At 38.5% G+C, this 23,888-nt stretch overlaps 1 protein-coding gene across 2 annotated transcripts; it reads left to right on the top strand.

Moving 5' to 3' along the window:
- The first annotated feature begins 1,324 nt into the window (after positions 1 to 1,324).
- LOC104580454 (GTP-binding protein Di-Ras2) lies at positions 1,325 to 15,658 on the top strand. Of its 2 annotated transcripts, none has more exons than XM_010227961.2 (2): positions 1,325 to 1,440; positions 14,879 to 15,658. In XM_010227961.2, the coding sequence occupies exon 2, from the start codon at positions 14,920 to 14,922 to the stop codon at positions 15,517 to 15,519; it is 600 nt and encodes a 199-aa protein (XP_010226263.1). In that variant the 5' UTR covers positions 1,325 to 1,440; positions 14,879 to 14,919; the 3' UTR covers positions 15,520 to 15,658. The 2 variants fall into 2 exon arrangements, with proteins under 2 accessions (XP_010226263.1, XP_088388097.1); XM_088531971.1 differs by lacking the exon at positions 1,325 to 1,440 and adding an exon at positions 12,963 to 13,053.
- The last annotated feature ends 8,230 nt before the right edge of the window (positions 15,659 to 23,888 follow it).

Here is a 23,888-nt window from a genome sequence, read left to right as displayed (position 1 = left end):
GGCTGAATTCCTGTGCAATAGCACAAAGTTTATAGACAAAGCTTTACTCCACTGCCAACATCACCATCATCAAAAATGTAGCAGGCCGTGCTACGGCAAGACGCAGGATGCACACGGGCTACATCATGGTGCAAGTCAGATGGGATTTGTGAGCCTAAAGACCTGCTTCCCTCCCTGGCACATGCCTCAACTTCTGGGCAATGAGCCCCTCTCCCAGCTCAGTGACTCAAAGCCAGATCCTGCACCCAAACTCTCCTCTTGCAGTGGCACTGCCGACTGAACCCCACTCGAAGGTGGGGAAAGAAAAGCCTTTCTGAGGCTTTCTTGGAGTTGCTTTAAACATTAGGAGATGCAAGAGCCATCAGATCTTTTCTTTAGACTCTCACAGATGTCTAAAAATCTACCACTGAAGATGGGTGTACTCACTTGCTTTATGTTTGCCTATAAAGCTCTAAGAAAACTATTTTACTTTGCTATGTGAAAAAAGCAGGTAAATGAAAACTTGAGGGGCTGTCTCAGAACAAGCTATTTTATGGCTTGTTTTCAGTACTGGATTCTACTGTATTTTTGCAAATAAATACTAGAGCTAAGGGACTGATATCTCAGCTAGTCTAAATCAGCACAACTCCGAGGACATGAATGCTGATTTATGCCCCCTGGATATTAGTGTAACCATGGACTTTGTATGTGTTTTAAAGGTTTTTTTTTTTTTTTTTTTTTTTTTTTTTTTTTTTAAAAAAAGGCTATCTTGTTCCATATTCAGCTGCTGATTGAAATGTATCTACATGTGCACAGATTTTAATGTAAACTACAGTTAAGGTAAACTACAGCTTTAATTGAGAAGCTACTAAATATTTGCAAGGCTGGAAAACTAACTGTAAAAATGCACTGCATTTTGGTGAGACAGATAGAAAACTGCAGCCTATATGCATGTGGAGATATATGTACATACATACATGTATTCCACAATTATTCAGTAGGTGGCAGTTAAAAGCTGAGATGAGCTCCACAGTCGCCATTTAGGCATCAGCACGGGCAGAGGCTGGAATCACAGTCCATCCGTAGGAGCGAGTGAGCAGCTGCAGCCCAGCCAGCAAAAGCAGCGAGCCCGGCCCCGGTGCTCGGAGAGCGAGCGGAGGGAGCGGAGCAGCAGGAGCGCGGGCCGCGGGGCGCACGCACATCCCGCACATCCCGCACATCCCACACGCAGGAGCGTGGGGCGCACGCACATCCCGCACATCCCGCACGCAGGAGCGTGAGCCGCGGGGCGCGCGCACATCCCGCACATCCCGCACGCAGGAGCGCGGTGTTGGGAAGGCAGCAGGCGGCAGAGACACAGCCCCCCAGGCACGCGGCGGACCCCTTTCTGGTGGAGAAAACCCGCTGGTGCGATGACAGGCAGAAACTGAGGAGCCCTGGGAGCTGTCTGTTCCTTCGCAGGTAATTTCAATCGTTTTTTTTAAATTCAGAGCCTCTCATACTAAAAGTAGCATTGCCTTGATGTTGAAGATCCTTATTTCCTTTGGTCCACAGTCACCACTCAGGCAAAATTTCTGCTAAAGTCAATAGAGTTTTGCATGAGTTACAACTGTCAGATTTGATGTGACTGTGTGTTCACGTAGGGAACAGAGCACGTTATAGCTTGGGCTGGAAAGAAGGCAGGAGGCTGGTTACATGCATACTGACCAGCTAAAGAAGATTATTTTTCAGGCTGCTAACAATGGCTTCATAACGTAACCTTTTTTTTTTTTTTTCCCCAACTGTCTTTATTTAAAATCTTATGTGATTAATTTTGCCCTAGTTTATGCCACTGCCACTGCAGTAGTTTAAAAGGGGGTTGCAGTTTTTTTTTTTTTTTTGGTTTGGCCATTCTCATGTGTTTGTGAGTGACATGAATTCAGACTTGGTAATACTTTCCCCTCTTGCTATGGTCTCCCTAAAAGGTGGGATGGTTTATATGCTGCAGCACTTGGTCACAGCCCTGTGAGCTCAGACTGGAGCAACAAGATTAGATGTATTTTTGTGGGAGTATCTTCTAAAAGCACTGTTTCTCTGAGTCCCTAGTTTTACAGGAACGCATGTATATATGACTATTTATAAATGCACACGTGTTTAGGTATGGAATGTGTGCGGCATATACATGTCCATATAGATGAAGACTTTACAATTCATCGTTGTTACTCCTTTGCCAGGGTTAAGCTGATTGTGTCTCTAATGTTTGCAGATTTTTAATTCTAAGCCAGATGGCCTGGGGTTTGGGGCTTTTCTTTTTTTCTTTTTTCTTTTTCTTATTATGTTTTCTGACTGACAGACTCTGCTCATGATTCAGGAGCTGCTCCACCTGCTCCACGGTCTGGAGGCTCCAGGGGTAACAAACAGGATCAGTAGTGCCCAATTCTAGCGGAATGGCACCCATGCAGTCACTCAGGAGCTGCGAGATGTGGTCCCCCTCCAGGTTTCATGCTCTGTCTCACGTTGTAGTTCGTACTTGTGAGGTGACTGTGTAATGGACTATGCAAACACAGAACAGATTCAAACACGCAGCTTCAGATCTATGGCCCCATGGAGCTGAAAGTCTGGGAGAGTGGTTGCAATGTACAGCTATTTATCTTTGTTCCTGAGCAAGAAGAATGAGCGTGTAGGAATTGGTTGTGCACACATTTAGACTGAAAGCTTTCAAACAACTAAAACAGCAAGGTTCTGAAATTACCTCCTCAGGAAAATAACGGATGTAAAAGCTTTAAATCTTTTTTTTTTTTTTCCTGGAACTTGGTTCATTTATGGACATGATTACATGAAATGGTTGCCTGCAATAGCAAAAGACTGAATTTGATAAACTTTCTATGTATTCTCCTTGCTATTCTCCTTACTCTTCATTGGGAGTAGCTTTTATCAAAAGGTCTTTCTGCAAATGGGTCAAGATCTTTGTTAACACAGCTGTTTCTACATCCCACATTGATGCCAAACACAAACATATTTCTATTCTAGGCAGCACTGCACTTCTCTTAGCACCACAGTGGCCCTACAGCAAAAGCATGAGCTCTGATGGTCTTAAGACTGAATCACATCCCCTCTCAGAGCACAGACCAAAGGTGTTCTAAACCAGTGAGTGATGGTCAGAGTTTAATGACATGGCCACTTCCCAGTCTAGTGGTCAGGGTGGTCAAGCATTGCACCATATGCCAACAGCACTGCAGTCTCTGCAATCTGCAATACCGATAAAAATAGTACATCAGACATAAGCTGATACTACTTATAATCTGATATCAATGGTGGTTCTGACGGTTCTGGTTTTGTTTGATACTTTCATCTAGTGCTACCAACATATCTACCCGTATAAATGTCCCATCATCATGGGTGACAAAGTGTAGGCCCGCAGTTTCGTTATGATGGACTCAGTACTACTCGCCAGCCTTAGCTTATTTTAACAAGCAGCCATAAAACAGTATTTTATTTCTGATGATCTCACAGAACAACCACTTAACACTACATTTCCTATCCCTCTTCTTTCTCCTTTTGACCAGACTTTGCCTACTTTTTTGTTATTTTTATCTAAGAGGACATCACTATATTGAATTGCTTTTAATTTGCAGTATACACCAGAAAGTATCTTGTAATAATTAATAAACTGCATTTGGATCTTGTATCTGCCAGGATACATGTGATTATCTGGCCAATTGTACACTTAAGCAGAAATTCACTGTGGAACCAGTGGCACCAGCAGTATTCAGTATAGAGTGCTTGTTTGAAATCTTCCGTATTTTCTTCCTTCTAATGTGTCTTAGTACTAGTCCAAATTGACCAAGCATGAGTATTACATGATAGAAATAAAATGGCAATTTTATGAAATTTGAATATATTGTATTTGAAATATTTATTTTTGCCCTCTTAAATGAACTGCTAGCGATAAAGAGAATGCATGTGCGCAACACATCTGTACTTGCAACGGGGGTCAGCAGCATTTCCTCAGAAGCAAATGGACCTAAGGTGAATGTCAGACTCATATATCTGAGATGAAAATCAGTCTCTCTGATTTATTTGGCTGTGTAGGGCTGCTGAATGGTATAGCTGAGAAATGCAATCATCTCACACTGACTGCAGGTAATGGAATAGGTTTAGGTTGAATCTGATCAGGCAGCAATGAAGTCGTGGTGATCTTTTAACTTACAAATTTAACATTTAAAATGGTAAGTATAGGATGGTATGAAAAGCAAAAATCAATTTCTGGGCTGACGAAGGTTCCTACCCTAAATGGGCAGTAGTGCTGACTTAAAAAAAAGTGAGGGTTTGCTAAAGAACATTGCTGTTTTTTGTTATGTTCTTCCTTGAAGATCTAGAGTAACAGATTTTATCTCAAAAATTGAAAAATTTGGCAGTTTCAGAAATCAAGTATTTTCAATATTATATTTGAGCAATAGCTCAAATACTGCCACAAGTCCAACTGAAAAAATTTAGTTTTCCCAGTTCTTTCAGTCAAACATTAAAATGTTGGCATGTCTTACTGAGAAAGTATTTTTAACCTGTCTAGTGCTTCAAAGAAACGAAACATGAATTGAGAACAAACTACTATGAAGGCTAAATGTGTCATTCTTTTACTTCCAAATAAAAACTTCTTAAAGCTGAGGCAGATATGAAGATTAAGATGAAATTTCTTTTTTGTTTAAAAGTAAACCAAACTTCAATAAACAAAGTGTCCAATTTTCTGAAAGTATTAGCATTAGGGAAATAGATTTGAAAACTAAATCTTAAAGAAATTGCACTCCATTGTAGCAGGAAAAATAAATAAAACTTCAAAAAAATCAGCTTAGGATAAATCGCATCTCACGTTGATTCTTTGCAAATTTTGGAAGTTTCGATCAGAAATCTGTAATTCCTGTATGATAACCCACAGTTATACTTTAATCACTGGTTTTCAACACTCTGTGATACATGGGAAATGTTCAGAGGAAGCAAAGATTTCTTCCTAATGCCTGGGAGCACACTGGCAACAGGACTGCACTGCTTAATTGCTTTCCAGGGATCCTTCTGGCTCCTGCAAACTGCTGCATTAACCAATTCACAAATTTATGCCTAAGAAACCCTTACAAGATGTGTTTTATTCATTGGTAGGCTTTTTGGAAGAGTTACCAAGAGTTAGGAGATCAAGAAAGAGAAAGATATTTTTACTTGGGCAAAAGCCATGTTGTTTCAAATAGGTGTATTATTTGAGTTGTGTAAGACTATCGAAGTGTGTCTTAAGGACCAGGACAGAAATTACTACATACAGCCTGTAGCTGTGAATATTCATATGGCAACAGCCCTTAATCTTTGAGGCTTCTGCTTCTATAGGAGACCTGTGTAAAGGACCCCAAATTAAAATTAAGCAACTGAGGACTATAGAGGAAAGGCAAAAGGACCACTGGCCCTTGTGCTCCTTCCTCTGCTGAATGGAAAGCAGGCTTTCAGAGACACATCGCTCTGTACAAATGTACATGTTCCTGTGGAAGTTGGTGGTTGTGCTGGGACTTTCATCATGAATTAACATCGTGAACAACAACTAACGTATACACTAACATTCAAAGCCTTTGGAGCGAAATGTCTGTTTGAGAATTTTTGCTCTTCATATCAGGGTTTGTTTAGTGCTTTGTGCATTTCTTCTTTTTCTGCTCTGGAACATTTTAGCAGCACACTTTTTTCCAAAAGATGTAGATTTCAAAGGCACATTTTAGATTGAACATCTGGAGAAGTAGAAGCTCAACACACAAGTATAATATGGTAGATAATTACTAAGAAGAATCTTATTTTGTTAAAAACAAAGCAGCTGAAGGTCAGACTGAATCTCTGATCCTACAAATATTTATACAAGCAAAAATTTCATTTGTATAAATTATCCCAGGGATTAAATTCCCCCCAAACAGAAGAAACTCCCATTACGAAAATACTCCTACAGAAACACAGTGCTGTTCCTTTGACATTTTTCACTCTTTGTGTAAACTTGCAAGTACCTAGACATTTATAGACATTTCTGTGTGTATTCTGAGCAACCTTTGGCCTTTACCAAACTCATTTACCAAAATACTCTATTAGATAAATAAATAGAAGAACAGTTTCATTTTAGTCAATGCAATATACAATATGACAAAGCAAAACCTGAATTTAAATACTGAGTCAGTTTACTAACTTGGAAGTGACGACCAGCACGGCATCGGTTGCCTTGGGTGGACTTGGCATTTGCTGCTCTGTGCACTTGGCGAGGTACTTTATTTGGTGAGTAGGTTTAGTGATGATGAATCTGGTCTTAGCAAAGAGCACACACCTCTTACCCAAGAGAGCAGTCCTGAGGGGTCTTGGTCAGCAACAGAGCATATTGAAGCATGTTTTTAATTCCGAGGCTCTTTTGTTGAATCACATCCAGCACATTCTGCATTTTGTGCACAATATTCCACAGCCAAGAAGGGAATCCACAGATTTCCAACCTCCGTCCTCCTTTTTCCTAGACAGGTCATACTGTTTTTACCGTTTTAGGTAAAGAACCACATACAACTTTGTTGCCCTCTTTAGACAACTCATTGGATGCTCTTCCCTTTCCACCACAGGCCTTTCCTGCCTTCAGAAATTGCATCTACCACAATCTCTCATGGCCTTTTATTAGTCCAACGAGTTAGTCAAGATTGCTATTACTAATCAAAACACTGTGACAACTATGTGTTTGGAGTCTTCTGATTCACCCGGGGAAAACAACTACCATGATATCTTAAGGCAATTTTGAGAAAGTGTTTTGGGAAATAAGGTTTTCAGCATTAGCATGTTGAACATATAGTTTTTACTTTGCTAAATGAGAGCATAGCATTTGTGGCTACAGAATAGATCAGGGCTTGGATTCTGCCTCTAAATACACATTCGTCTTTAAGACAGATGTCCTTAAATAATATTTTATTTCCATAAATACAGAAGAAATCAGTGACAAATTATTCTATGAGGCTGGTTTCCTTTCTATTTTTCTTCATAATTATGGAAGAAGTCTGAAGGGAATCTGCAAAATACTTGCAGAGAACCTTCCTGAAGTAAATTTTTTTGAACTGGATATGGCTTAAAACCTAGACTGTACCTGCAGTTTGGCGTAGAGCAATATCTGTAATGTAACGAAGAATCTGCAAAAAAAAATGTGATTGTGGTTAACACTTAAAAAAAAAAAAGATTTTTTTTTCTCATAGAAACTTGGAAGCAACTACTGCAATCACCCGGTCCAAATACACACACTGTTCACTGTACTTTTGCTGTCTCAGCCATATTCAGCTTTGCACAAACTGAGCCACTACTTTTGTTTCACTTAGCACATTCAAAACAATGCATTTTATACTCAGATTGTAGCAATTCAAACATGGGGGAGAATCTAGCTTTAAAATTGAATCTGTGTCTGCTGAAAGTAATTAAATTAGTGGGCTGAATCTGTGCTTTCTGTGAATATGTGGAGTAGAAAAATAAGTTTCTGATTATGCCTCTTATTGTCAAAAATATGATATAGCAAATAGCACCACAAAAACATTGTGTCAGCGAAAAAAAGAATGAGGTTTAGGACAGACAACTTTTTGTTTCCACAGAAGATGCCCTTTCCTCTGTGAAAGATGCCATTCCACTTCCTTCTGACTGGTGATCTGTAATATTAAATTGGCTTTGCTTTTCCATCAGAGTAGACTTGACAGCAACTTTGTCATTGTCATTAAGACCTATTGTGTTTTTGTATTGACTCTGCAAACAAATTTTGGAGTCTAAAAGCCTCTATTGAGCCTGCTTTCTTGTTGGCCATGTTTGGTAACTGCCCCAGAAATCTTAATTTTATATTATTGCATTGTTTTCAGTGCTTCATAACTGAATGCTGTTTGGTCAACAGCACTTGTTATGTCAAAAAATTGTCATATCATTTCCAGCTGCTGCTTCCTTGCTACCTTTCAAAAGTAATTGATTTTCTTAATCGTTCATTCACTGTCAACATCTCTCTAACTACATGAAGGCCACATGACAGACTTCAGAAACAATGTTGAATCAGAACACAATTATGCTCAAATTAGGAAAAAGAGAAAGAGAATTAACATAATTTAAGCATTTTCTTAAGGCTGGTCTGGGAGATGCAGACCAAGTAAGCAGAGCCTATTTTCATTGCTGTGTTAGCAATACTCTACCTGACCAAACTGAGCTTTCCTTTGATATACCACTAGGGAAATTCTTGCCAATTCAACGCTGAAAATCTTGGCGTAGACTTGATCTTCCCTGTTCATGCAATATGTTCATTATCCTTCAACGTCATTCTTTGTCATATTCTGGTGTCAGCTGAGATGAGTTTTAACACTGGGCACATTCCCTGACTCATTACATAAGTGATGGGCTTGGAGAGGCTTTTGACCTCTCAGACTAATTCAAAAAACAATTTTTTAATGAAACAACAACAAAACTGTTCCTGGAGCCTGAGAGATTTGATGAAGCAAATAATTCAACTAATCACCAGCATTTCATCATCATCAGAATAATCACCTTTCCTAAAGGCAGAAGGATGCTTCCTGGAGAGTTATTATTAGGTGGAATGGCTGTAGATAAAGAAAATTTATTAGCAATAAAATAGATTTCTGGAAGATACTCGGAGAAAACTCAGAGAAATCTGAAGTCAAATGACTTAGCGATCTCTGGTGCTGCATAAACACCTTGACAAAAATACAATCAATCAAAATATTTGAGTCGCACTACACGCTATTTTGTGAAAGGCATATTCTTAGCATTTAAGACTTCTTTTGTTTTTTTTTATAGAAGAGATAGGATCTGAAATATCTGACATAACTCCCTATATTTTTGTAATATAAAAAGTTATTGAAAAAGTCATAGAAATTATGAATAAATAATATTTAACTTAATATCTGTTATCTGACAGTCTCTGGCTCATATGTAACAAACGTGTCAGACAAATTCAAATGCAAGGAGGTTACCCATGTATAGATAAATATTCTGAAGATGAGGAAATATGCTGCAATAACTTAATAAACATCAACTTTGAGAAGGTAAAGCAATTTCACGCAGCAGTTTTATTCTGAATGTACCAAATAATTTTAATTACTTTCATTAGTGCTGACAATTTGCGCATGGGTCCTCAAGTTGATGTGAACACACCAGTTGCCTTTCTATTTTATGTAAATGTGTGATGCAAAAAAGGTGTTTTGAATGAATATTAATTGAGCCAAGGCTTTGCTCAAATCTCAACTATACTGGCATTAACAGTGTGCAAATCTTCTCACAAAGATAGAAAGAACACCACCTGCAGAGAAATCTGTAATGACGTAAATCAAAAGTGCTACAATGTTCCAGCAGTGAAGAAATCACAATTTTTCACAAGCTAAAGACCAAGGAGCAGGTTTTGCAGGAACATTTTGTTCACCATCGGAATTAAAAAAAAAAAAATGCTTTCGGTATGCACTAAAACCTCGTGTTGAAGGAAACAGCTGTTTGAACTATTTTTTTCTTCAAATGTCAAATTTCTGGCTGATGAGAAAAGTGAAAAAAGAGAGGAGAGGAAAGAGGAAAGAGCAGGGAAGGAGAAAAGGGAGGGGAACAGAAGTAATAAAGAAGGTAGAGTCTCATAGTAAAAGACAGAAATGTTAAAAGTAGAAAACTATCCATTCTTTTATTTAAATCCTTGCTCATTGGTAGGAAAGGAGAAAATATGCTTTCCAAAATCCTTGGCTATTTATATACACAGTGGACAACTCAAAATTCCTTGAAGAGCTCCATTCCATTCTTTTTTGTAAATAATATGAATCTCTTTCATCTTTCATATGGTGAAATGGCCAGCACCCTCAGAAACATTCGGAGGTTCCTGTTATCTCTAACTAGATTTTCAGTTATAATCCACCTCATACCACGTATCATTGTATAGCAGTGCCATCACTGGATTGTCTGAAGAAGTCTTATTTTAAACTGGTGAAAGCTTTTCAAATAGCTGCATTCCATGTATTTATTAGGTTTTCATTCTAACAATGAGAACACAAATGGAGGCATCTTCTTAGATACATACGAAAAAGTGACTGACATGAGAGGATTTTACTGCAAGAAAAGATCTTTCAGGAAATTAATACACAGCAGCTGACAATTACAGTATTGCATATCAGGCTGACATCTCAGTCAGATGTCATCAAAACTCAAGACTTGGCTCAGCTCAGATACAATAAAAGCTGCTAAATTCAGGTAATAAATGTAGTATCACACTGTTCTATGAAACTAATATTTTTCTAAAAGATACCACCTAGCCAAACCACTTTCAGAGATATTTACAACCTGTGACATGGAAGTCTGGCAATACAAACATGATGAAAATCTTCTGTAACAAAATCAAAACTGTGGAAGAACTGGAGAGAGAGCATGTTTTTTTTCACTTACTTTTCAAGTACAAGGGACAGGAAGGTCTACCAGCACAGCAGGCCCATAGGATGATCTAGCCAAACATCTCCCTAGGTGTAAGTATTCAAGTAGATTCATTTTCAGAAAACATCAAATATATTTAATATGCACAAATTCAGCCTCCCTACTCCTTTTCCAGTGAAAATGAACAAACATACTATTCAGTGCACCAATGCAAATATGACAGGCAAGTCATAAATATGATAGACAAATTAGACCACGAAACTGGTTACAGTCAGAGAAGACAGCTATGGAGATCCATGGGCTAAATGCAAGATCAGTGACTCTGATTTTGTAACTGCTAACATACCCACACATAATTACTTACCTAAAGAACTTTAAGAGTTTGAAATATCAAGTGCATAATCACCATTGAGAAGCAATGAGAAGCACCTTGTTTAAGCATTTGTTAAATGCATATTTTTGCTATCGTTATATAATGTAATGACAATCTTATACCAAAATGACACAGCCCCTAAACATCATCTTCCTGCCAGAACAACCCTTCAGTTCTTCTACCTGACATGTAAGAAACACCTAGAAAAGAATTTAGTCTGAAGAAAAATTTTGTAGCTGAATTTGAACCAGAGTCTGCTCTTATTCCTAGTGCATTGCCTATCAAGGTGACTGGCAGCATCAAGGACCCCATGCTAGAAATATAGGGAAAGCAGAGCTAAGTCAGTGGACACAGTTAGAAGGAGAACCATTAAGACTTGCAGAATTCTGCAATGGAACAATTACAGCATAAAGAGGATGAATAAAAATTACAAAAAGTGATAATCTTTTTATTTAAGGTATGATAGTTTTCTTTAACTGTTACTTTGCTTAAACCAGCGCTTCAGGGGATGCTAGTAAACTTGCACTGATGAAGCTTGTAAAAGCAGCCATGACCTCCTGCCCAAAGGGAGGTCACTGAGGAGATGGATATCGAGGCTCTTCACCGTAGTACATGGCAGGAGGACAGAGGAGACAGGCATAAATTAAGACTAGACATAAGGGGGGAAAAAAAGGTCACTATGAGGATAATATAGCAGCAGAGCAGGTGGCCCAGAGAGGCTATGGAAAATCATGGAGGTTTTGAAGTCCCAACGGGACTAACCCTGAACAACCTGGTCTGTCCTCAAGGTTGCTCTGGGGTTTAGCAGGAGGATCTCCTGAGGGCCCTCTCAGCCTGAACTTCCAACTGTCAGCCTGTGAACTCTCCATAAGCGATCTATGGGCTATCCTTCCCACTGGAAGCTCTTCTTAATGCTTGATGTGAATCCTTTGCTCTGCAGTTTAAACCCATCAATTCCTGTTTTATTCAGCACACATATCCACCTTCCCTCTTTGCAAAAATAAATTATGTATTTGAAGACTATTTCTGTGCCATTTTCAGGTCCATTTCAATGCTTTTCAGATGCTTAATATTTAAATGCAGCCTTTAAGTGCCACATTTCAATTTGTTTTAACTATTAGGCATGCGTAGGTGCCAGCTTTCCTGGATACCCAGAAGTGTGTTTACATGCAGCTTAGTATGGCAAGAGTACAATCAGTAGGCTTTTTTAATTCAATTTTTTGATTTTATTCTATTTCACTGATTTGTATTGTCAAATACAATTTCTGTCATCATCTCATACATAGTATCTGATTGTGCAAATTAACTTACACTTCCACTACTTCTGGGCTAAAATAGACATGGTTTTTTGACTCTTGCTTAATTGCTCACAGAAATTACTAAACCATAATTGGCACAGTAGCTTATTCTCTACACTTGCCTACCACTGCTCTTAGTTTGCACATTTGCAGCTTATAGTCCTGTTTATTCTCGGTGGAATAGCTTCCTGCCACCTTCCTCCAGTGTTATTTCTTGCTAGCTACCATTGATTTTTTTTTTTTTTCTTCACTGAAGCTTCTTCCCTGTTCCTCTTTTCCTTGAAGGACCTTCCCCTCCATATAAGCACAGTCTGCAGTGCTTTCTGAGACTACTCCTCTTTCCATCCCTTGAATTTTGCTCTCACAGGGAAATCATTTTGCTGCAGTGCCTCAGGACAAACACCCTTATTTATCAGTCTTTGTTATGTCTAAGTAGGTCTCAGAAAGCCACAGTATCTACAGTGTAGAAGCAATGGAAGGGCCAAAGCTGCCGCCTGCCTGAAGCCAGCCTGGGCCAGCAGTGCCGTAACAGCTCTCCGTATCACCTCAGCATTGGTTATTTTGCCTAAGGTGTGACAGGTGTGTTGCAATCATGCAACATGTTACGTAAAAAGACAGATGTTTTGGCTTGCTTGGACATTAGAATTAGAATGGAATGGGTTGCCCTGAACACGGATAACAAGGATAACAAGGACTTCAAAATCAGGGTATGCTTGAGCAAGAAAATGAAGACATTAGTGCAGCATGGATAGTCAAAGTTTCAAGCTAACTGGCACAGGCAGAAATAGCGCTGAAGATGTAGAAGCATAAAATTCAGTGTGGGCAAGTGACTGGGATAAGGTTAAGGGGGCTCACCTCTTTAGCTCTGCATCCTCCCTGCTATCTCTCCCTGTGTCATATAGATAAGAGGTTCCTTAAAGTTCTTCTCCTCACTACAGTCACTTCTTCACCTGCAGAGTAGAAATACCTCAAGGATTCTCAGCTTCCTCATTCAGCAAGGTAAACCTGCAGGTTATTGTGGATTGTCTTCGCTGACAGGTCAAGTCACCTGTCCCCTAAGGCACTTGGACAAGAGAATGGTATTTTACTTACAGTATCCCCTGTTAAATCACCCATGTCCCTCAGAATAAGTATGGGTGCAGCAAATTTTGCAGTTTGTTCAATGGATACTAAGTATATAATGATTTACCTAGCTTTGGTCTGAAAAAATATGGTTATCATAGAGACTCTTGACCTTGCAGGGTTCATTTTTTTCAGTATTTATTTGCTTAAATATTACTGAACTTCAAAGTTTGTACCTAATGAACTCCCCCTGACAACAAAATAAATTTATCTTCACATTTATCTTAATTATTTCAAAAATAATTAAAGCTTTCAATCCTGAAAAAGCTTTATCTTTTTGTGATTTCATATGATTATGATGATCATATCTGTAGTCCTACTGTTTACAGATCTTTTTTGACAAATGCACCAAGCTTCAAGCACACAGACTATACCGGTACACATATTTGCCTTTTATTCTGAGCATGATAATATGAGCCATTAATAAGCATTGTGAAGATGCCTTCGCATCTCAAAAATGTGGGATATCTCTTTGGAAGATCATGTATTGCAAAATAAAAATGAGAATGAAAAAGCAGACTGAACATGAACAATCTCTGCTTACCAAAATGTACACTTTGAACTAGAAAGAAAATGAAAACACAGAAAAGTGGGGCATGCTCCCCCAAAGTTACAAAAACACTCCCAATCATTGCAAACAAAACTATAGCACTGTTAGTGTAAGAGCAAAGCTATTAGTGCTGCTGTTGAAGAATCCACAGATTACTCACACACTTCACCTAGAAATGCTCTTCAGTTGCACAGGAGACAAATTCCCTTGTTATTAAAGGATAGCATGTTGAGAATGACTGGCTCTCAGACATGTGTCTATCAGTGTGCTTCGCTAACAGTTTGAGGAGACTCATTTTAGAGACCATAGAGTATCTCAGCCCTTGGCCTTGCTGAGGGGCCAGTTCCCCCCAGAAAAATAGGTGCAGCTTTTTATCCTTGGGGCATTAGCCCAGTAGGACGAATGATTAAAATAACAACATCAGTTTAAAATAAGGTGTGAAGTAACGCATCTATTATCAGTCCCGACTAGACTGAAATTCTAAACTTATTGTTGAAATAAATCATTCTATTACTCATAGCAAGTCATAGAGTCATGGAATCATAGAATGGTTATGACTGGAAAAGATCTTCAAGATCATCAAGTCCAATCATAAGCCCCTCATCACCCTTCCTGCTAAGCCATTTCCCTAAGCACCTCATCTACATGTTTCTTAAACACGATAGGGACGGTGACTCCGCCACTTCCCTGGGCAGCCTGTTCCAAGGCTTCGCCACTCTTTCCATGCAGAAATTTTTCCTAATGTCTAACGTGAGTCTCCACTGGTGCAACTTAAACCATGTCCTCTTGTCCTATCGATAGTTATTATGGAGAAGAGATCAACCTCTGCCTCACTATGACCTCCTTTCAGGTAGTTGTAAAGAGCGAAAAGGTGTCTCCTGAGCCTGCACTTCTCCCCAGCTCCCTCAGCTGCTCCATGTAAGATCAGTGCTCCAACCCCTTCATCAGCTTTATTGCCCTTCTCTGGACACACTCCAGCACCTCTAAGTCCTTCCTGTAGTGAGGGAGGTCTTCTGGAACTATCAAAACTGGGTTGGCATTACTTACATCATGTTCATTTTTCTTATTGGAAAAGTTAGCATTAAAGCTTATTCCTCCAGAGGAATCTGGATTAATATTGTTGTTTTTGTTTTTTGTTATTTTCTTTCCTAGATCTTTCCCTCTAGCTGACAGCATCAGACACACCAAGAAAAATGCCTGAGCAAAGCAATGATTACAGGGTTGTTGTGTTTGGGGCTGGAGGAGTCGGCAAAAGTTCTTTGGTCTTGAGATTTGTGAAGGGCACTTTCAGAGAGAGCTATATCCCTACAATTGAAGACACCTATCGGCAAGTGATCAGCTGTGATAAGAGTATCTGCACTTTGCAGATCACCGACACTACTGGGAGCCATCAATTTCCAGCCATGCAACGTCTTTCTATTTCTAAAGGACATGCATTCATTTTGGTTTACTCAATCACCAGCCGACAGTCCTTGGAAGAACTCAAGCCCATCTATGAACAAATCTGTCAGATTAAAGGAGATGTAGAAAGCATTCCAATAATGCTAGTGGGGAATAAAAATGATGAGAACCAAAATCGAGAGGTGGACAGCAATGAAGGAGAAGCCATGGCCAAGAAATGGAAGTGCGCCTTTATGGAGACCTCTGCCAAACTGAACCATAATGTGAAAGAGTTATTCCAGGAGCTGCTAAACCTAGAGAAACGCAGGACTGTGAGTTTACAGATTGATGGCAAAAAAAGCAAGCAGCAGAAAAGGAAAGAGAAGCTGAAAGGCAAATGTGTGGTGATGTGAAATTGCATTGCCATGAGTCAGTCATACAGTCTCATCTATCTGACAAAAGCAGTGTAAAACCTATAGAAAACAGAGAACCATACAAGACCCTGTTTATTAGCATCTGTTTTAAAAGAAGTATTTGGAATTTTTTTAAAAATGTGTTACTCTGGTTACTGGTAAAAAGCCAACAATTCAAACATCGTTTGCTCCCGTTACGAGTTTAAAAAATATCAAGCTATTAAAAATAAGATGAGCCAGGATACCTAGTTTTATAATTTAGAGAAGAAAACAATTTCCATCTTTACCATACTGTGGAAGATTCGGGAAGTCAACTTTATAATCTTCACGTTTGTATATAACTGCAATGGAAGGCCATGTATCTATATAACATACCTTTAGAAGAAAAAACAACAAATGCCCATGAAGAAATTGAGAGTGTATAAATGCATGCTGGATTAAGTTATCATATTCTTGAAGAATGCTGTGGACAAACAGTTCTGTACAGTTTTCAGTTTCAGTACTAACTGCTGGGGCATGTGAATAAAAAAGGCAAACTCTGGTCTGCCAAATAGATGGACTGTTTTGCCCTGAAGGGAAGAATGGGGGTAGCACAGTTAAAAGGATGTTCCCTCCACCTCCTGTGGCATGAGATGGCCTTCTAGTCTGATGCAGAGTGGAAGGATGGGGAAAACCATCCTCTTAGGATGAGCTGGAGATCATCTTGTTTTCTGGACTCATCACGTCAAGAATCACTTCTGGCCTCAAGATGTATCAGAACAGTAGCTGTTTGCCTTTGTCAGACTGTATACAAGTGAACTGAAAACTTCTCAGGGGGACAGACTGGGAAATCTCCTACAAAAGCCCCTATGGAAAACTCTGCTGATATGTACCCGGTGTGAGTACTGAATAACTGGAAGTGTGTTGAAGTGGTAGTGCTGTTGGAGAGCGGTCAGTGCAGTACACAAAGTTTTTATTCGAATGACCAAATTAGCCAAGTAACATTTCTTTACATTACTATATTTCAATTAAAGTAGTCTTGCATTCATGCTAAACAACTGATACACAATTTATTACCTTTACATTGTCTGAGGGATTTTATATTTACCATCCAAACTCATGCTTTGAACTGCTGCAACTATTTATAGAACCAAATCCTTCGTCTTGAGTTAGGCCCACAAAGTTTCTATTGGAAGATTTGCTGAGATTACTACAGGATTTGGCACATTAAAAGTTGCAGTCAGAACTGTTTTACAATGCAATACAAGGTTCAGAATAGAAAACAACTGCTTCAGACTACTCTGTCAGGGGAAACTGCTCTTCTCAAAATCTTTGGAAGGGGAAAAATGCATTCAGTGTGAGCTTTTCTGGATCTTTCTCCAAACCTTTTTTAAAAAATTAGTATTAAATAGTTAAGTATGTATCTTACAGATGACAGCAAAACAAAGACGTTCAAAGACAAAAGAAGCACATACGTTTTTTAAAGGACACATCAAAATTGTATGAACTACAATTTGCACCTTAGGAACTGCTTTGAAATAAGAAAAACAAGACAAGTCACTGCATTTTGGAGAAACATGTATGTCAAAACCACACTATGGGGAAATGCAGGCAAGTACTAGTATTATTAGCATGCATGGTGTTGCATTATAAATATCTTCTAAGAGCTGTTTAAAGGCAGTATTTACATTAAGAAAAATCTTACCTTGTTGCTCTCAAAGCTACTGCTTGTTTATGTTCCACCTTCCAAACAGAAATGCAGGTATTTCATGGATAACGACGAGCAGGATTCACTATTAGCACTCACAGAAAGGAGCACAAGTTATGCACTGCAGAAATGTTGGCGCCACTAGAACCACATGCAGATCTCCAACTGACTGCAAAGAGGGTAGAATTTTGTGTGTTCACTTCACTGCATTGGAAGAGAAACTAAGGTTCTTCCTTAACAATAAATTCCTGGCTGGTACATAATGCTTTTTCCCCATCAGTCTCAAAGCATTTTACCCAAAGAATGGCTTTATTAGCTTAGCTTTACAGAAGGTGAAACTGAGGCACAAAATGTGGAACAACTTCCCTGAGTTTACTCAGCAACCTAGTGAGAGACCCAGGCCCAAAGCACCCAAAGCAAACCCAACCAAATCTCCCTGCGCCCTAGTCCAGCCCTCTGCCTGTGCTTGACCAAATTGCCTCTTCACATTCATAAATCATTTTTTAAAACACTTTAAGAAAACTGGTATAATTTACACAGCTGAGAGCTTTTTTTTTCCTTGGCAGTCTATTGATAGATCAAACAGTATTTTCAAATCAGGGATACAACACATTCAAAAACACTATGTTTAGTAAAACTTTTATACATGTTTGTACATTTAATCTGTTTGTAAGCAAACAGTCAAAGCTCCTCATTTTCACAGTTTTGGGTTCCGGTGACAAGACCAGAAACGTAAAAAACAACAAAAAAAGAATGAGCACACTTGGGAAGTAGGAATCATTTCCAGAGGTCAGAAGCGCGGGTGCCTGCAGCCAGTATGGATGGAGTGGTGTCCACGACCATGCAAGGTACACGTCGGCCAGCTTGGTGCAGCAGCCTGTAGTACAGATACAGAAAAGTCCTGGAGTAATGACACAGAAACTCCAAGCTAAAGGGCCCCAGAGAAGAAGATATCCTTAACATACTATTGCTTTAACAGTGGGACTCCTTATGCGATTAGGAATTTTGCAGAAGCAGATTACAGGAGATCTGACCTGGATGCAAAGGCTACGACTCTGACGTCCCAGACTGGCACTGGACCCTTGACTTGAGTTGACTGTGTCTGAGGGCAAGCAAGGCATAATTATGTGGCCAGGGTGGAAATAGAGCAAATAAACACCTGCTGTTAGGCTTACAGACCATTTCCTTCAATTCCCAGTCAATCCTTCTCCTGTTACATACTAAGCCATGAATTCTTTCATGGACTTGCATGTATCAAAGCAAGGCCAGTACAAAAGCAATATTACTGTTGGACCACAGACTCAAAAGAGAACATATCATATACCTTTGCATTGTCATTATAGTTTATACTACCAGATTTTACATATCTTACCTATGTGTGAGCTGGTTTAGACATTTGTTTTGCTATTACTTATACAATCTTTTTTTTTTTTTAATACAGGAAAAAAGTTAGGTAAATAAAGAAAATATACAGCTTTGTTACATTTTGTGTTTTCTTTGGGAATGTGATATCTATATAGTAAACTCTTAAAAATGTACAGGATATCAACAGCTATTTAAAACATGTAAGACCTACAGTGAATTTTAGCACCTGCAGAACATGATCTGGGCAAACTGACTCTTCACAGCGCATGACTTTTATATATGTATATGAAGTGTTAAGATAACTAACTATCATGTAAATGTGTTGCAATTTCATTAGCAAATACTTTATTCAGAAACTCTGGATATGAAGTCATTTATGCCTACAAGTTTCTATGTTTCCAGTGATGTTCTGAACATAAAAAATAAAGTTTTAAATGCAAATATTTCTCTGATCTAAAATTTACCTTTGTTTTATTGTAGCAAGACTTCAAAGCAATCTGCCTTCTTCATCAAACCCAGATTTTGCTTCCTTTGGTCAAAAGAAGAAAAAGAGTACATATACCATTATTCAGTTCTAAATAATGGCAGATTTGAACTTTGTGCTTATTGTAATATTGAAGTGTCCTGTATAGATGCTGCTCTTTCTCTTCTTTTCTACTAAGCACATAGTTTAATTTATGGATAATTTTGTGGGATTTCCAGAGACAAACAGCTACTGCCTATTATATTACTCCTAAAGTTTCAAACTAATATTTCAAAGCATATCCAGCATATTACCTTGACACTTTTTGTAATTCAGAAGAAGTGGTAATATTTGCTCAATTAAATAATAATTTCTATATATAAGCAATAATTTGCACACACTAGAGGAAGGGTTCAATAAGTACCCATCATTACTTAGGCATGCTCATTCAAACCATTTTTAAAACATTGAGTATTGAATAAAAAAATTAGATCACAATGAAGCAACTAGACATAGCAAGCAAGATAGATAGGTTTTGATTTTTGGAACAGGACACTCAGAATTCTTAATAATATTACTGTTTTTTTTTCCTGTTAATACACTGTCAAATACTGTGTATGTCACTATCTGTGACACAATCAGTCTTGAATTTTCTTTCATGCCTGCTTCTCACTGAAAAAAAAAGTATTCCTTGGTTGCTCCTGTCCTAATTCAAAGTACATATTTAATTCAAATTCAGTTCACTGTCATTTTAACTATGCCTCATTCACATCCTATGAATATTTTCCCACTGTGTTGAGTGTTTATTTAATATACCACCTGGCATCTAAATTCCAACTCCAGAAAAGTTAGAATGAGAGGCAATGCATAGCTAGGTCATCTCTGAGCACATGAACCTGAATGCTTCCTTGTGATGGACTAAAATAAGCAGTGCAATATAGAGCTTAGGGAAAGCATCATGCTCCATCTGTTCCTGCAGTTTACTTTGGTCCAGCACTGCTTTTTATAATGAGTCATGGGGGACATATTGAGAAGTCAAAATGGAACCGAAGCAAAAATGAACATTTGTTCTTCAGTCAGACAGATTTACTCCCTGTTCAGATGCTAGAAGACATTCTGAAATGGATCCTGCAGACCCTGATACTCCAAAAGCTGTGGATGACATTATCTGCCAGCTGGAAGCTACCATTGTGCTTGCATTCATTTTAGTGGGAAAAGCAAGAAATCAAGAAGCAGAAGAGATGTTTTTCCGTGTGAAGGGCATGGCGATTTTTATTTTTCCATATGTAAAAGGAGAAGAGGAGGATCATTTGGAGGTGACTTACAGGAGCATTATCTTTCAGAGTCCACAAGGAGAGAGCACAGGGTGCCCATCACTCCAGCATATGTCTATTTTACAACATCATTTATTTGGTGCTGTTTTAAAGATCATTTCTCTCTGGTACTTGCCTCTCTTACTCGGTCCAATACTTAGTATACAAAGGGCCTATTTTTAACCTTAACTGGTTTATGTACTTTTAAAATCACAATGCACAGATACCATATATTTGGATGCATAAATTTAATTCCAAGTTTGACCTGCAGGAATTCCAGGCTCCTGACTATCTTCAGTACAACTGACCACTGTAATGAAGAGGCAAAAGAAATATAATTCAGGAAAAAAAAAAGTAGTAAATGGAAATGTCAGAAATAGTTGAAGATTTTACAGGAACTTACTATTTTCCAAGAAATTCTGAGATCAGCACAGACTCCTAACATATTTCCAGAGGAAAAATCAATAATCAGTGGTCACATCTAGCTGCACTAATTAGTGCTGCTGCTAAGGACATTACAACAGCCCATTACCCAGGGAGAGCAAGTGTTATTCACTGGTCGATAAAGTCAAACCTAAAAATCCTTAAAAAAAAAACCACTGTCTGGCTGAATGGCTAATTTATCCACCTATGTATGAGAACACACTTTTTGTTCTCCTTTTCCCCGCCTTTATTCCAGGGGTATGAGCTCTTCAAAAGCAGAAACCCTAGGAAGAGATTTAATAACTTAAGTCAGCCATTCCCCCAGATAAGCAGTTTTCTGCAGGGGCTTCAGGAACTACATGAAGGGCTCCCTTCACCTTGTGTGTTCCAGAATGATTTTCTATGTGCAATTAGAAGGCTCCATGTCAATCAGCTAAGCCCCCCACTAAAGCAGGTGGCCCCAAACCCAGAGTCACAGGGCCTGGACACTGGCAAACTCCAGAGCCCTGAGCTAAGCCACATGAGAGGATGCCTATGAAAAGAAACTACAAAAAGCAGCAAAATGAGTACGCAAAGCAACCTCTTCATTAAACACTGAGGAGGAGGAGGAGGAGGAGTGCAGGTTTCCCCTTTCACATGCTCTGTGAGGGGAGGAAGCTCTCCTCCACCATGAGTGCAGAACTCCAAAAGATATCCATGGCCCCCTTTTGTTCCAAAACCCAGCAGTGATCCAGGTCCGTCTTTGACCATGAGATTAAAAAATGACTGGGACAATGCAGTCTATTATAGAGGACAGGAAGAGCAAGGTTGTTTTGCAGAAGCATGTGTATAAGTGTCTAAATAATGATCTTTTCACATATAGCTCGGTTAAGGGCATGTTTGGACATTGGCAAAGAGGATAAAGGACTCTTTCGGAAGAAAGATTCATGACTGTAGACAGTGGCTTGCCTGTGGTTGCCCAAGGTGAAGGGAAGACAAATTTGTATAACATAAGTGGTAATATTTATGTGGTAATATGGTAATATGGTAATATTAAGTGGTAATATGTAAGATATGAAATAAATAAGGAAATAAATAAATTGTGCATCATCACTCCTAACAATAAAGTTTATCTGAACAATAAAGTTTATTAGGTTACAAAATGATTGGTTTTCCTCCTGCGGATCGGAGAGTGTAGAAATTTGTCCAAACTTCAAAAACAAGGAGGTGGAAAAAGTACCAGTCTTAAATTCTGCCCTCTTCTACTGCTGCTGAAAAGCATATTCAGCCATGATTGCTTTGCAGTTTCTTTTCAAATTCAGATCTGAGTTTAATTATGAAGGTTTGAGCAGCACCTAGTCAGTTCACAATCCTTTGCTTACTGAGTGACTGAAACCAAGTGCCATTTTGCACAAACAATCATTTAATTCCATTATTGCAGGTGACAATTTTATTTCAAAATTAATTAATTATGAACATTGCAAAACAATTTGACCAATCCAATACTCAGTGGAATAAACTCTTAGATCATGTCCATACAAAAAGAGTAGTTCTTTTTTCATTAAATATGTCAATCAGCTAATACCTTGAGTGTGCCCAGATGGCAGAGCTGAAAAATGCCCTCAAAGCCAGAAGATAGAGAATACAAGATTTTATTCCCAGCAGAGCAGGGAAAAGCACTAGGAGCATCCCTATTTGGTGGTGTCCTCTGCCTCTCTGCTTCCTGAGAAGAGCTGCTGGCCAGGCTCCACCAGCAGGAGGAAAAGCCCTCTCTCGTCTGCTTTAACTAACTTTTATAGAACAGAAAAAAAACAAGAACAGTGCATGGCCAGGGGCATTTGTGTATATTCTCCCCTCCTCTACCACTAACTCCTGCTAAGCATGCAGTCCTTAGCAAATGAGAAAGGGAGACAAGTGAAATGTTTGCTAAATACGAAAGGTACTTGAAGTACTGGGTACTCTGCTCCAAACAAAGCATCCACAGGCAACCTTCCACCCTTTTCTTCCCACTGAAATCTTGTCTGGACCAAGCGAAAATCTGTACAGTAGAGGACAGGCATAAACACAAATCATATACTACTCAAGTTGTATAAATAAGTGGGATTTATATATTGTGTGCAATTCTGGTGACAAGAGGATGGTTAAAAAGGTTGTGAGTTGAAACTAACATACATTACATCATACAGATAGATAAGATAATATATTTTCAAATGGAAGGTGGTGGTTCTTATGCATTCTCTTTATTGGCAGGATTTCTATAGACTGTTATATTTGTTTCCTCAGAAATTTGAAATTAGTGTTCTTTCCTGGATTTTTAAACAAAAATTAGTTTTAGGGAAAAAAAAAAACCCCTTCATACTAGGACTATTTTCAGCAAGAGATTTTGAAAGTACATTCAATGGCAATTAGAAGTTCAACAGAAAATTTAAGACATTTGTAGAGACAGTATTAGTCATCCATTTCCCACACAAGTATGTTTTATGGTTTGAAATGTCACTAAAATGGGTATTTTGGAACACAAAGCAGAAGCTCAAATACGAACAGCTTGAACTCCTTGCATTTTAACATTCTGGGAAGTAAATGTATGTTCAAATTTCTTTTTTCAAGGCCAAAGAAAAAACTCATTCCCTTGGTTTATTCCCTGGAATAAACTTTTCTCTCTATTTTCCACCTTATTTTCAAGAATGGCATGTTTTGTAACATGTGTAGCATGTGTGGTAACAAACAGCACTTTTGGGACTCTAAGGTATTAAGCAATTGATCATTTCACTACTGGAAAGTACCAAATTGAACCCAAAGGAGAATTGGACATACATGATTATAGGAAATCAAAAGTCTATTCTTTTTTTTTTTGTTTCATCCTGAGGAAAATGACTAGCTTTCATTTGTCCAAACTCCGATTGTATATAAAAAAGTTACTCTAGTTATAGTCCTGGATATAAAGGAAACTAATGGGACATACTGAAAATGAAAAGTTCATTTCTCTCTCTGTGCTCTTTTAATGTTCTTGACCAAATATTCCAAATTAACCATTTCTTCCAAATTTATAATCACAATACAGGGTAAAATTCCCTTCTCCTTTGGACACCTCAGAATTTATCCCTCTGGTTTCACGTCAAAATGAAATAAATTTCCCCAT

The sequence above is a fragment of the Tinamus guttatus genome, unplaced genomic scaffold (genome assembly GCF_059628265.1).
Source record: "Tinamus guttatus ecotype Peru unplaced genomic scaffold, ASM5962826v1 Tinamus_guttatus_pri_ptg000442l, whole genome shotgun sequence".
NCBI classification, from domain to species: domain Eukaryota; kingdom Metazoa; phylum Chordata; class Aves; order Tinamiformes; family Tinamidae; genus Tinamus; species Tinamus guttatus.
The sequence above is the reverse complement of the archived record's forward strand: the minus strand, read 5'-3'. Positions and strand labels throughout refer to the sequence as shown.

What these genes read in the sequence shown, in the direction of transcription:
- LOC104580454 (XM_010227961.2), top strand. Translation starts at nt 14,920, where the DNA reads ATGCCTGAGCAAAGCAATGATTACAGGGTTGTTGTGTTTGGGGCTGGA.